Below are 15,170 nucleotides of genomic sequence, written 5' to 3'. Positions count from 1 at the left end.
ACGACAGTCTCCATCAACTCCTGTCTGAGTGAGCAGACGATACGCAAGACATGCCCTGAAAGGCTACGAGTCCTCTTTTGATAGACATCATCTTATGTGCAACTGTTGTCCCCGCTGCAGACCCACAGCACTGCTATTGCTCAGGACACACCAGGTCCAGTACACCCAGGGCTTCACCGCCCGCGGCAGGAGATGCTGGAGACAGCGTGTGTCCAGGGCATGGGGAGGACAGCGCTGGGTTCTGCCTCAATGTCCTTCAGCGTTTTGCATGAAATCGGTTTTGCAAAGGAAAGGTTCCCCAGAGATCTCAACCGGCAGAGCCTGAAACACCTCTGTCCCTACCTGTGCTGCAGAGAGCTGCAAAACGTGGCCGATAGCTCCAAAAAGGTGTGTTATGGAATTGTAGGCCTGTTCCCTCAAACACCCCTGCCTCGCAATACCCAATTATCCAGGGTAGCTCCTACAACCATTGCTGTTTCCATGTCTTCCTCAGTGGTACATGGCATGACAGAGAAAGCTGTGAGGGGCTGTTTGATCATATGCTCGCTCCAATTTCTCCTTTTAGCCACGGTAATCAGGACAAGGAAGCTGATAATCACACTGAGAAATACTCTATTAATGTGTGGCTGCATGCCCTCGGTCTAGGAAGAGTGTGTGGAGGCTGTAACCATCCTGGTTGTTTCAGCACCAAGTGAAACGCTGAAGGAAAACACTCTTCATGGGTTCCCTGATTTGGGAGGCAACATGGTTTATATCCCCCCATTATTCATCTTCCTGAGTCTGAGACAGAAGCAAGAGGCTGTTGTCCTGGGAGTGTTGTGGTGGGGAGCCCCAAAGGTGATGCCGAAGGTTGGGGAAGTGTTTTGGATTGTCCAAGCAAGGGAAACACAGTGGGAGCAGGCTGAGCTGCTGATCAATACCATCTAGAGGAAAGCAGCATTATTTTTGTTTTCTATACCTTCCATTCCATTACTGCAAATATGCTATTCCAAACAATGTAAAACAAGGGAGAATTTTTCTCCTCTTTTCTCAACTATCGCTTTTCATTGCTTTTCTTCCTTTTTTAAGTGGGATCAGAGGAAAAGGCTTTGCACGATTCTCTGTACAAACACCAGGCTCCCTTACTGAGTCTACAGACATTAGAGTCAAATGGAGAAAGAGAGAGGAAGAAGTAGGGTGTAGTTTAAGTAGAAGTAGTTTAAGGAAATCCTCCAAAATGACAGAATGAATCTGCAGTAGATTTGGAAACAATTCAGATCTCCTGTGTCTTGGTCCAGTGCAATAATAAAAAGATTCTCCTTGCTTATTCTTCATCTGGACATCATGCGAACACAAATCAGTGTTCTTCACAAAGCACTTCTCTGAAGACCTCCTGACCTAAAAAGATTGAGTAGATCCATGGTCTGGCAAAAAGTGTAACACGCCAAGTTCTGTCTGCCTCCCTGTTTCGCTGACCCTGCCTTATCCATGAACTCACCACCCAGCTTTCAGCTGAATCAGGAGGACTTCTGCAAACACGCCTTCCTGGAGCACGTGTGGTCCAGGGGATGGGGTGACACACAGAGCTGGGCTGAATTTCTGGCTCTGCCACCAACCTGTGTGACATTGAGCAAATCACTGCAACCCCATCGTGCTTTGTCTGTCTGGGCAATTTAGACTAGAAACTTTGCAAGGCCAAATATTCGACGCTATGCTGGCCTGGTCTGGATCAAGGTCTCTCGACTGCAAACAAATAGCATGAGGGTCATCACGAGATGACTTTGCCTGCCTTTATTATATAGGAAGAGAAAAAAAAATGAAGGGAAAAAAAAATTGCCAAGAGCTCCAGTTGAATGGCTATATTTGGGAACTCTAGATGCTTAGTCACACAGCCGAACCGCCAGCTGGTGACACGCAGCTGCTGGTCCACAATGAGAACTGTTGGAAGGCTATAATAAACTGTCCTTCAGCCTCACCATGTGGTTCCTGGGAGGGAGAACTTCAAACAGATGAATGATAAACGCAACTTTGGCCAACCTGGCAAAGAACCAACCTCTGAGATGTCCAGCTTAGCTATAAGGACGCCGTTACCCTGAATTTGCTGGCTTTTTCAGCTGGGAAGCTTGGATTACGGAATACCTTCTGCATTTACTAAATCTAGGTCTCTCTTCTTCCAGGAGCTCCTTGATGACTCATTTCCCTGGGTTTCCCCCTTTCATTTTTCAAGGCCGGGAGGAACGGGAGCAGGCTGGTTCCCATGTTGCAGGATAGTTGCAGCAGAAATAAAAATCCAAGATAGCAAGGAGTAACACAGAGTATCTTCCCATGCTGCTTTTTCATGTTTACCTGCTTATCTCAGAACAGCTTATCAAAAAAAAAAAGTAAAAAAGATGTGTGCCTGCCCACAAGGCCAGGCTCTTTTTGACACAGGCTTTGGTGCCAGCGGCGCCGAAGGACTGCCTCAAGCCCTTTGTGTGGGGCCCTTTGCCCCGCTGCAGGCTGCCTGCAAGCAACCTCCCCTCTCGCAGGCTGTTCTGTGCAATCAGTCACCGGGTGATTTACATGAACATCTTTCAGCCCTGGGGTTGCTATTGGCTGCGACTCCCGTCTTGAATATTCCCCGTCCTCCCGGTGCTGGTTCATCACTTTGCCCAAGTCACGTGTTTCGGAGAAGCTGAAGCAGCACATTTCTGTGCCGGCACCTATAAAACCACGGGGAAAAGAAAAGAACGCACCGAGTTCCCAAGCCTTGTGCGTTTGGATGGGTGGCTTCCAGCACGAGGCAGCAAAGAGGAGACTGAAGATTTATATAGAATATGCAGCAAGAGCCAGCGAGAAGGCTGCTGCATAGTTTTTCCAGTAAATTTACTTCTGTTACATAAAACAATGTCATCTTCCTTCTGCTCATCACATCAGGTTTGCTCAGAGAAGGGATAGCTGACTGATGAGCAGATGTTGGAGAGCGTTTTGCTCAATGAATACCTAAAAATAGCTGTCAAACTGTCTCTCTTTAAAGTACTTTTCTGTGTAGTCCCTGAAGTACAGGCCAAAGTTGGAAAGTATTTGCAGGAGGTTAAGTGCTAAGTTTTCTCCACCCAAGAGTGGGTTTACAGTCGGGAGAGGTGACCAATCCATCCATCCATCCATTCTTCTTCTTGTCCAGCTGAGAGCAAGGTGAAGGAGAGAGTGAGGGGCCAGCAGCTCCTCAGATGTGGTCCTGTGAAGGTGGGCCCCACTGCTGCCAAGAAGGTTTTACGCTGCTTCACTCTGAAGCAGCAAAAAAAGTGTTTTTCATCCATCTCCAAGAATGAGTCAGGCTGATGCCACCCAGACCACGTGAAAACCTGTCCCATCAGCTCTGCACAACAGACCCAGCTTAGTACGCTGAGATGCAATAAGGATGTTTTCCACGTGGCATTCAGAGCTGGCCTGGCACCAAAGCAAAGCTTAGGTGGAATCCAGTCAACATCATTAAAAAATAAATTCAAAATGAAATTACTTGGAAAAGAGCAGAAGGCAGGACTGGAAATTGGCTGCCCTTTCTAACCTCCCACCCCTAAATTACTCATAATACAGAGGTTTCCTTTGATCTCCCAATTGCCTCACTGTTCCAATCCAAGCTCTGTCACTTCTCTCTCTAACAACTCCTTAAATTTAGCCTTGTCTTCCTAATCCATAGGCTGGTCCAAATCCTGCTCATTTCTCAAAGCATGGCACCCTGCTCTTTGTAGCCTTCCTGCATCCCCTTCTTCCACCTGCGCTCCCCACCGCACGATGCAGCTCAAACCACCTCTTTCTCATCGAGGTAGCTTGTCCTGACCAGGCACCTGGGCTGTTCTGCCGGTGTCACCAGTGCCACATCATGGACAGACCCTGTGCCCTCCTGCATCAAACCCCAGGCGCAGGGGGACGCTTTTTCAAGCCTGGAGATGGCCGTGCAGACATGCGGTGCTTTATAGGACAGGGAGCGAGCAGCACTGCCCATCAGGAAGGCTATTGCTAGCCATTATAAAAACCTAGTTTTCAGTAGCTTATTATTTTTCTAAGCTCTAACCACTAAGCCTGAAATTCCTATTGCTGGGTATTTCCTTAAGCCTAAACTCTTTTTTTCTTTCCTTTCCCCTTGTTGATATTTCAGAATAATGATCCATCCACTCCTGATAATGTGGTCCAGGAAAACCTCCGTGTTTTACCCCTAATAAAAATCTTCACAAAACCGTTTCAACGAGCAGCAGTCAGCCCTTCGTACCCTAAGCAAGGGCAGAGCAGCAGCAGTCGTTGGGGCAGGATGGCTTTGCTGCAATGGGGAATTCCCCTCCAAACCAGCTGCTTCGCGCAGGTCTTGGCTTGTGCAGGTGATTTTCATTTTGGTGCTGGCTCAGTTGTGAGCTCGTGGCTTGGCAGGACGAGTGCCACGGGTATTATGAATAATAACACAGTGTATAATAATATAGTAGCAGGCAGTGGAAATACATCCTGGAGCAGAAAAGAGCAATTGGAGGGCTCTTAATCACCTAAGCAGGAGCTACAATCCTCTGGTAACAACCACACATCGAAAGGTGCCTCACTGGTATTAAGATTTGTTATTCATTACACCTCAGCAACAGGAGTATAACTACACACTGCTAAACTCGGTACTAAATCAGGCTCACCCTTCCCCATCCAGCCAGAACTGCTCTCCCATCCCCTCCAGTATGTCACCTCGCCGCTGTTTGTGCTGACACCTTAAAATAAAGGGCTAAGGGAAGGGGGGAATTTGCCACTGTCAACGGCGCTTCTGCATCTCATCAGCAATTGTCTGGTGTCTGGTGTCTACTAGTTCTTCAGTACGAATTCATCCAGTAGCGCTGGGAGGAGCTCAGACCGGCCCGTGTCTCTCCATCCTCAGCCCCCTCCTCTCATGCACAAGCAGAAACACTCACGTCATGCAATGCCAAAATGCCTGGGATGACGGAGCTGTCTCCGGGCCTTCTCCAGGCAAATGGATTGCTCTGATTAAACTGAGCACAATGAGGCTCCCTCCAGCAAGGGACAGCCCATCATTTTGCAGATAAGAATGCCCATTTCAGTCCTCCTCCTTCTTTAAGAGAGGCAGCTGAATCATTTCCTGGTGCTCTACCTGGATTTATCCCCTCAATATCATTTTGCATCACACAGAGCAAGGCAGGAGCCTTAGAGATCTCTTTCACATCTGGGACATATCATTAGGTCCTGTAAATCAGTGTTACCCCCCAGATGTCACTGAAGCTATACCTATCTGTGCCTCCTCAGAATCTGATTTGGCAAAAGCATGGTGACATGGCTGGGAAATGCAAGTTAAGGTTTATTTAGTTTTTCAACAGAAAAAATGCAGATGCAGGAAAAGAAACAATATGTGGAAAAGTTCCTGCAGTTCCTCCCTTCTTCAATGCAAAGCCCTCTGACTGAAATAGCACAGCAAAATTAAGCTCATTTGTTTCCAAACTGAAGTCCCAAGCCTCTTCCATATTTGCAAAGTGTCATAGATGCTTTTTGGATGGCTGCTTTGCCTTGTCAATAGAAAAGTAGCAAGTATAAAGGGAGGAAGACACTCTTCTAAGCAGAATTCATAAAGGGCTCCAGCACATTGAGTCTGCAAAGATTGGGCATAGGCTCGCTAAATCCTAAACACTCGGAGGGATGAGCTGAAAGCTCTGGACTTTGATTTTGGTGCTAACAAATTTCTGCCTCTTAGCGATAAGTATACGCTCTTCACACCATTCTCCTTCCCAAACACCCAGCACCATGTGCACTGCACTTTGGGCTTAGCTTGTGGCACTAATTCCGTGTGCTGCAGGAGAGTGAGGGGTCAATTGTAGAGGTTAATTAGAACATAATGAAGAGGAACCAAGTCGAGAATGCGAGGGGTCAGTCACCAAAGTTCATTTTCTTGCCGGTTCCCTGACCCTGGATAAACGTAACACACTTCATTTCCCACGGTGACAACACTTTGGTCTCAGTCTCACCGTAAGAAAAGGCAAATGGGGGCCATCCTGAGCCAGGGGAAATTGTGAACCCAATGTGAAAGGCATAGATGAAACGGGTAACTGATGGGTTTAATTACAACCTAATTTCCTCAATCACAAGTTCAAAAGTAGATGGCATTGGGTTTTAATTAAGAAGACTGCTTGAAGGATCTCAGCTTCATAATTTTTTAGTCAAAGAGGTATGGAAAAAAGGTCAGAAAATTGTACTTTTAGTTAATACAAACTAAAGGTAATTATCGGACCCAGCAGAAAATTCTCAGAAGTATCAATACTTATTGACAGATGCTGCTCCTCTATTAGACACAGCACTCAAACACTGCATCTTTTCCCCCACCACCCATGGAGGAACCTCAGCTCTCAACAGCCCATCCCACATCCTGCTGCAGGACCTCAGCGTCACAACCCCCACGTACCTCGCAAATGTCCTTGAGGTGCTTGATGTAGTGGCGCTCCGTGCTCATGATTTCATTGATGACATTGGCTCTCATCTGGTCTCGGTTCTGAACGGTCCTGCCGAGACAGAGGCAGTCGGCGCTTGGGTCCAAGTGGCCATTCTGCACGTCGCTGGTTCCCTCCTCCACTCCATCCTCTTGGTTTACCCACAGCTGCGAGGAGAAGAAGGGGAGAGCTTATTCATAATAGCATCAGGAAGCCAACGAGGGCACGTAGGCTGGGTCTTGGGTTGCATGACTCTGGGAGACACTGGATCGACTCCCTCCTTACAGCGACGGTGATGCTCTTGCCAGCGATGCACCGTGGTGTCCACACCAGCTTACAGCCCAGACGGCCCAGTTTTATACTGGTGCAACCAGCCCCAAATGGTTCCCTGCACGCTGCCAAGTTCCTCCTGTAAGCAAAGGGGTTTCAAGTGTTGACGGTTTGGATCCCAACTATAAAATAATCATGTGAAAGTGTAACTGGAGTGTTGGATGCTGTCAGGTGCTCTGAACCAAGACGTACCTGGAGGTAAAACAGACCAACCTAAAGAAAATTTAAGTTACTGCTATAAAGCACTTCATGTCCCAGCTCCCGCACACCATCAGCCGGGGTCTGTCCCATCAAGAAGAAAAATCTGGGAGGAGGGATAAGCCCTTTGCCGGTGACTGATTCAAGAAGGTCAAGATACCTCTGGTTCAGAAATCTGAATGACTGTGAACACCAGCCCAGGCTAACTGGGCCCTGGTGCTGGGTTTTCTGTAAACTTCCCAGGCCAGGATTTGTGAATGAGCATTGAATTTAATTTCACAGCAGCTTTCCTCATCATTTCACATGAAGAGCCTTTCTCACTCGGGCAATGCCTCATCTCCGCATCCTGAGATCGTGATCCCAAAACCGCACTGAGATCAGACCGGCTGAATAAATCTCCTGAAACTGGGGGGGGGCTGAGGGCAGCTCTGGAGAGGGTGCCAAGCACCCCCAGGCACTGAATGCTCTAAATTGGAACAAACTGCAAAAAGGAATGGAAAAGGATCACTGCATTTTCAGCACACTGGATTTTCTTTCCATCATCAAATAAAAAACCCATACCTTGAACTTGTAAACTAAAAGATAACGCTCCTCCCGGTCTCTGTGTCTTTGAAGAAGACTGCGCTCTGCACACAATATACACAAGTGCTTCCTTTTGTTACCTTTTCCCCCAAATAAAAGCCACTTAAAATAACTCCGATCAACTCAAATTGGGCTCAGTGTAGTTTAGGAACAAACATTAAATAAAGCTTAAAACAGACAGAAACACTGCTGTCTTACCCAGCTCACCTAAGTTGGTATATAAATGAAGCAACGTTTCTCCTCAGCATTTAAAGCCCCAGATACTGGAGACTTTCAAACATAAAAATACCTCTCCCTGTAAAGAGTGAAACTGTCCCCACAGACAGAGTGGCACATGGAAAAGAAACCGCATCGTTAACCTGATCTTTCAATCTTCTTTTCAATGTTAATAGTTTTTTTAATACTTTCCCATTATTCAGCTTAAATTCGGTTTCAAACAGATTGCAAAGGGCTGTGTTCCTGCAAATTACTGAAGTAAAAAACCCCAAACCTGCCCGTGCTCCTTCCCTGCGTTCCTAACCAGTACCGCGTTCCGCTGAACCATTTCTTACAGCTCCCACGTTTTCTCATCCTACACTGAGTTATAAAGGCCAAGAAGCTGAGACGTTTGAAGACAACCCATCTCTTCTCTGGCAGAATGTTAACGATCCCACAAACTTAGGGGATAAAAAAAACCCAAAGCAATTAAAAGCCGGACTTTTCACCCTGCTAACGACCGTGCCCGGGAGCTATCAGGGACTTAAAACAAGGGTGTGTAGGGCAGAAACGCCTGTTTAAAGAAGATGCTCTCTTTGCCACTGCTCCCCTCGCATGAAGGAGCCATCCTCCAAGAACCAAGGCTTCACACCTTTCCCAAAGACAGCACGGCCGAGAGTCAATTTAATGTCCTGTGTGACAGAGCAGAAGCGAAACCCAGCGAATACGGCTGGAATAGGGCTGTCACCTCTGGTTTCTTACATTGTGATGCTCTCCAGGGAAAGGGATGCATCCAGGCACAGAATGGCCCTGTGGTCCTGTGACACCCAGGGTGGCTCTTTGGCTGCCAAAGCAGGGCTGGTCCCATGGGCTAGCAGCCCTGGATGCTGCAGAAGGGCATTTCAGTGGCCCCAGCCAGGTCCAGCTCTGCAAGTTTGGACACAGGGAAACCCCTGGGAGATGCAGCATCCCTGGGAGCAGCTCTGCATGCCCTTCCCCACATCCTTCCCATGGCATGGGGGTCTCCAGCACAGCATCTGCTGCAAAGATGGACTAGGTGATGTTGTCTCCTAACTGCGGGGCTGCACATGGATCTCTGAAAGGGGTTTTTTGTAGGATTTCCATCAGCAGTGGGAGGCCTGGTTGAGCCCCAGGTCACCGCGAGGGAAGGCAGTGTGGCGGTGCTCGAATTGTACCCCAAGATACAGGGATCCAGGATGCAAAACCTCTCCTGGCACACTGAAGTCAACTTCAGAAGAACATCACGTGTTCAGAGAACCAACCCAAAAGCCAGTTAGAAAACATGCCTCTTCCCAGCAAGCCCCACTCTGCCCTGGAAGAGGTTTTTGGTTATGCTGAGACAGAGCAAGGCTTCATGTACATAAAAAGAAATGCATGTTGAAAAGAAATATATGTTGAAAATCAAGCAGGACCAACGTAGGTAATTAAACCTTGTTGGCTGAAGTTTAAAATAACTTCCCATCCTACCTGCCTGCTACTAGGAAAAGGTATTTTGCAGCTTTCCCACACTCAACTGGAACGGCTTGTTACCAAGTTTCATGACACTCCTGTCAGTTTGGCAACAGGGGGTATTTTTAAAGCTCTGCCTCCTGGAATCAAGCGATCAGGAGAAAAATTTCCATTTTCATTTAGAAAATAAAGCAGGAAAGATCTACTCATAATAGTAGAGGGAGGAAGCTTGAAAGCACGAATCCTAAAGGCTTTGAAACTGTAAGGCAAACAGCCAGCTTGCAAACTTTCATGATTTCTGAAACCCTCAGAATTCGGTCTGCCTTTTGTGCGCTGCAGGAACACTCCCTGCCTCCACATCTGGGAATCTCAGGAGTCCTGCTTTTTTCCTTAATGAAATTTTTGCTCCTTCCTGCTAGGATTCATGTTCCCAATAGGAAAAAATTACAGTTCTAGTCTAGATGACTTCTGCTTTAGATTAAAAACAAACGCAAGCATTTTATGGGTAACAGAGGAAGCCGAAAGTGCCTCTCACCCCACGCTCTCCAGCCTCAGCTGCTCAAAGCAATAACCCCACTGCGCTGTTCAAACCCTCCTGCTTTTTGTCTTAACCTCGAAAGTTCTCCAAAATTCAAGCAAGGATCATTCTTCCAGGGGATCATTTGAAGCTTGGACCATGACTCACAAAAGATGAGGTACATTGCCAGCTCTTGCTGCTGACCTTGGGCCAATCACTTAAACTGGTGGAGGCTTTCCCCATCTAGAAACAAGGATAATCTACCTTTTTCATTAATACTTTTCAGGCTGACAGACTTTGCATTGAAGCAGAGGGCATAGAAAAGCTCATAAATACTTTGAAATATGGACTTAACTGCATCACTGTGGGATTGCCACACTCTTTTACTCATCCATGAGCAACACTGGCTAGAGACGGACGTTTGGTCTGACGCAACATGGCTGGGTTTGCAACTTCAGCTCTCGAATCCTCTCATGCCCGTGCTGAGACGGAGCTGGGCTGCGTTGGAGGAAGGGAAGGCTGCACCTGAAGTGTTAATTGTGTCCCCTGACCCAACACCACCACCCCAAGCCACATCCTCTCTGCTTCACTGACCTGCTCGCTCCAACCGCCACAATGGTGTGCTGCGGGCGATAGCAAGGTGGAAGAGGCAAACTGGGGGTGACACTGTTTTTTCCCAGGAACTTCTTAAATGTCATATTTAGTTGATCTAGACAATGCTGCAAAGGTTCCTATTTTAGCCCAGTCCACGTTCACCTGTAAGTAGGGTGTTTGCTATGTTTTAGACACAAAATCTCCCAAAAATGCCCTCCTGCCTGAAATGCTTGACCTCCATTGCTGTGGATAACAGCTGAGATACCACTAATGGAAAAAGGGCTCTCTCTTCCTCAGCTTTCCCAAGGTGCACTGGACACAAATGCACAGATGCACCTCCCTCCCAGGGCAAATCTCAAGTTTTTTTAAAAAAAAAGAAACTTCAAAACTCTACTTTTCCCCCAGTTTCGCCTCATCTCCCCAGTTTTCCCTGCTCGGGATGGGCGGCTGCCACCCCTGTGAAGCTCCTGTGGGGCTTCCCACAGAACAGAAATGGGACTTCAGTTCCCTGGCAGCTTCTCCTGCTTCTCACTTGGACTTCAGGAAGTCCCTCTCGGCTCCTGTCCTGTCCCTCTCCGCCATTAGGGGCTGTGGCTTGGCACAGAATGGGGTTTGGGATCCCAGCCTGAATTACTGCAGCCCATGCGACTTGTTGGGGTTTTTTTTAAAACAATAAATAATAACAGCTGTTCAACGATCATCAAGAACCCATAAACCAGCCTTCAGTGCCTTTTTAAATACCTCTGCAGTGCAAAAAAGCACAGGCTCTGCAATAACACGGCACTGCGTGGGTCTCCCCCATACCATTCAAAAGGTCCAGCACGTCAAACAACAAAGCCTGCCCTGAGAACCACTTCAAATGCTTTGTATTAAGAATTAATTAAAAGAAACCCAGAAAAAAACTACAGGGAGAAAAAAATCAGGTTGCATAATGCTAGTCCTAAGTGATGTTTCACACTGAAAGGCCACCCTACATGTGGAGAAGAACAAGCTTATCATGAGGCTCACAGTCCTATTTCAAAATTCAACCCTAATTAAGAAGTCATGACCAGCTCCTGCATAACATAGTAATTTGCAGAGGCAGATAAAAGTAAAATAGTCAAATAAAAAAGCCCCTTTTGCCTAAGGATCCAGTTCTGGGAGCCAGAGAGAGCTGATCATTTCATTGTGCTGGTTAATATTATCTGTGATTTATATAAAATCTGTAGAAATGTGATGTATCAATTTGCAGCTATACCCAAATGGTGCATAAAATCACCAAATGGCACTGTTCCAACATTAGCTGACCTGTAATTATTATATATTTAGACTGCTGAATGCATACACTGTATATAGAGGACATTTTACTTGAATAGGCACTGAGGGCTGAGAGTCTCGTAATAATCAGAAAGCATGATAAAACAAACATTTTACCAGCCACCTGGATTATTAATCTCCTTCCACTGGATATTCACAAGGACAAAACTAGCAGATAATGTGCCATCCTGGATTCTAGCTCACAATTAAATAATGTAGCAGATTAATGATACAAGCAGATCCTTCCAGAGAGCTGTTGCCATTCCCCCAAACCTCTACTCATCAGTGACTTTATAACAAATACAAGATGAGCAGCCCAACTTGCACCAAAATCTGGTACCAGACAGTGGTACTACAGTGTCGTTAGCCCTGCAACAACTGCGAGGGCGAGCAGGAGACTCCAATGACCCTACAGAAATGGGCTCACAGAGCCTCAGGACTATTTTACCCACCTTCCACGCTGGCCTGCTCAGCAGAGCTGCTCCAGGAACCCCGGGGTTTGCCCCCTCTCCTTTCCTCTAAGCCGGTGGTTACTAGTGCTGTGCCCTCGTCTTCAGCCATGTGCACGCTCTGTTGGACTCTACTGGATTAAAAAGTTTGCTTGCTTATTTGTAATAAAGTAGGGCTCATGATGCAGAGCTTTGCATAAGTAAAACACCACCAGTCTCTGTGTGGGAATCCAGCGATCTGGGCACAGCCTCCCCCTGCCCTCAGGAGGGAGCACAGACTGTCCTGGGCTCTACAAATGCCCAGGAGCAGATGCTTCTCCTTTCCCTGCCTTCAGAGAGGAGGTGAGGACTTGGCAGGAGGCAGGAGGCAGAGGGATGCTGCCCCAGCCCCGCTGCCGTCTGTGGGCACAGGGAAAGTGTGGGACTGTGGCTGGGATGCTGTTTGCTGGGAAACACAGACCATCCTCCCACTGTATCCTCTTCCAGGATGAGGAATAGGACATTTGGCAGCAGAAGAAAAGGCAGTTGAAGTAAGTTGTTTTTCTCTCCTGTGATCCTACCACTATTTTCTCCCACAGCCTGAATTTTAACTTCTGTAATCTGGCTCCACTCTCTCCATCCTTCACTTCCCTCCAGTTCACAGGCTCTTTGATACCTTCTCTTTCCCTCCTGAAACTGCCCAGCTTCAGCAAACCCACTTCCAGCTCTTCCTTCCCCTTTAAAACTCATCCATTCCCAGCCTCAGAAGTTCCCTTTACCCAAGGTGAGAAATATTTATCACTCCTTTCTGGAAAAGGAGAAAACAGTGTACTCTACAGGGACAGCTTCAGGCTCTGTATCCATGAAAAGTGAATAAAAATGGGTTCTAAGAACTTGCCCTGATGTTCCTCCCTCTGTTTCCTGCAGTTTCAATGCACAGGCTCCCATGGGCTGGAGCTCCACCACGCAGCATGTAGCACAAGTTGCGTGGACACTGCAATAAACTGCATATGCTACACTATATCCACCAAAATACTGTGAGTTAGGGCTCAGCCCTCCCCATTTCCTAAAAACCAAAAGCCCCTGGGGTGTGATGCAACATTAGCCTGGAGAAAAGGAGGCTGAGGGGGACCTTCTCACTCCCTACAACTCCCTGAAAGGAGATTGCAATGAGGTGGGGGTTGGTCTCTTCTCCCAAGGAACAGGCGATGGGACAAGAGGAAATGGCCTCAAGTTGTACCAGGGGAGGTTTAGGATGGATATTACGTAAAATTTCTTCACCAAAACGGTTGTCAAGCATCGGAACAGGTTGCCCAGGGAAGTGATGGAGTCCTCATCCCTGGAGGTATCTAAGGTCATGTACACATGGTGCTGAGGGACATGGTTTAGTGGTGGCCTTGGCAGCATTAGGTTAATGGTTGGACTCGACGATCTTAAAGGTCTTCTCCAAACTAAACGGTTCTACGATTCTATGTGACACACCATCGGGAAGATCGAAAGCTCAGCTGCTCCAGCAGCTCCTTGCAGAAACCCTGCCAGGCCAAGGAAGCCACTGCTTCATTTGGGGGAAGGACCTTTCTTCACGACCAGTTTGGCAGAGGAAGGGGCTGCGAAGATTTGTACTGAGTCTGCCTGATTCAAAGAATAGCCTCAAAACACTGGTTTTGCCCTTACGGGCCAGCTCCTACGAGGAAGGGCCCAAGTGCTGGCATTTGAACCTTTGGGGATCTGAGGATGCTGAGCTGCCTGAGTGGCAGGAGCTGTCACGTAAACGGCAGCTGCAATTAGCACAGGCAGCACTTGGATGCTAAAATGCTGCTTGACTTTAAAAAAACACAAAACCACCCCACAACTTGTCTGCAGTGCATCCTGGCGCTGTGGAGTGCCGCTCGCCCTGTGTGCGATACCTCTCCACCAGGAGCTATTTTTATTCTGGATTTGCCACGGGAAAATAAAATCTGCTTTAGAAGGCACTGACTGCAGCAGAGACTGCAGCACCGACCCTTCCGTTTGCCCAACAGGTGAAGGCTGCTTCAGCGCCAGCCTCTTTTCCCTGGAAAAACCTCACCTAGATGCCACCCTGCTTGGCGCTGAGTAAATGCTAATGCAGCGACTGCAGCAGAAAAGCAGGTGAGTGATGTCCTGGTGCGTCGAGATCCCTGCACATACAGTGAGATTGTAAAGGGGGAAAAAAGGCAGACAGGGCAGCAAGACGTGGTGGGCTCCTGGAACCACACCTGCACTAGAGAGCACACTCACAACTCCTAGGAATCAAAGTTAAACCCACCCACCCAATAAAGTGTGGGAGCTGCTAGGAATTCAGACAGGACACGGGTTCAGAGTCTCCTACTAAACAGGGCCTTAAAAGCCTACACCGATTTCTCTAGCGCTTCTCCTTCAGCAGCAGAAAATAAAGTGGGTCAAAGGCAGCTTTCCAGCAGGAAAATCAGTCTAAAATTACACTACTTGGGGAGACCCAGGCAGCGATGGGAGAGAACAAGGAGCTCTGCTGCACTGATCCACCCCTGCGCTTTCTCCTACATAAGAGGCACAGACCACAAAGCATTTATTCACCATCTCTGCTCAAGCCTTCGGAGGACCATCACCCTTCATTCCTGCACCACAACTCAACAGTCACCGGGCACTACAACCCCAGGTTTGCTCTTTAGCTTTGCTTAGTAAATATAGGGAACGAAGAGTCACCGCTCTTGAGGTGAGAAGAAATGTATTGCGGAAACTCTGTCTGCCTCTAGGTATCCAAAGAGATTAAGGAGAGCTTTATAACAAAATAAATCCCCTTCTCTGCCCAGGATGGGTGCGTTCTGCTATGTCTCTTCGGAAAGATTTCACAGCACTAAACATCCATAAGCTCTCATTCTGTTACTTCTTTTTCAGTGGAAATATGTCAGAGCCCGAACACGATGCCATTTGATTTCCTGTGTTTGGAGTGTTTGAATCTCACTTGGGCCATTTTGGAGACTTGATGTTCAGCTCTGCAATGAAAACTTTGTTTTGAGACTTACTGTGTTTTCTAAAGGAGACCTTAAGGTATGACAATTGATCCATTTGCAGTACTGGAGTATTATTCTGGGCTGTAAATTCCTCCCTACCAACATTAAGCCTATTTTTTTCAGTGGA

General features: G+C 47.4%; 1 protein-coding gene across 1 annotated transcript in view; it reads right to left on the bottom strand.

Annotated features, from left to right (window-relative positions):
* Window positions 1-15,170, bottom strand: part of ARHGEF9 (Cdc42 guanine nucleotide exchange factor 9) — a 185,484-nt gene that overhangs the window by 44,445 nt on the left and 125,869 nt on the right. Inside the window, exon 5 of the mRNA XM_074148280.1 lies at window positions 6,398-6,589. Coding sequence (XP_074004381.1) covers window positions 6,398-6,589 — 192 coding nt within the window. The remainder of the gene's footprint in view (window positions 1-6,397; window positions 6,590-15,170) is intronic.

Source organism: Numenius arquata, chromosome 5 (genome assembly GCF_964106895.1).
Source record: "Numenius arquata chromosome 5, bNumArq3.hap1.1, whole genome shotgun sequence".
Classification (NCBI taxonomy): domain Eukaryota; kingdom Metazoa; phylum Chordata; class Aves; order Charadriiformes; family Scolopacidae; genus Numenius; species Numenius arquata.
The sequence above is the reverse complement of the archived record's forward strand: the minus strand, read 5'-3'. Positions and strand labels throughout refer to the sequence as shown.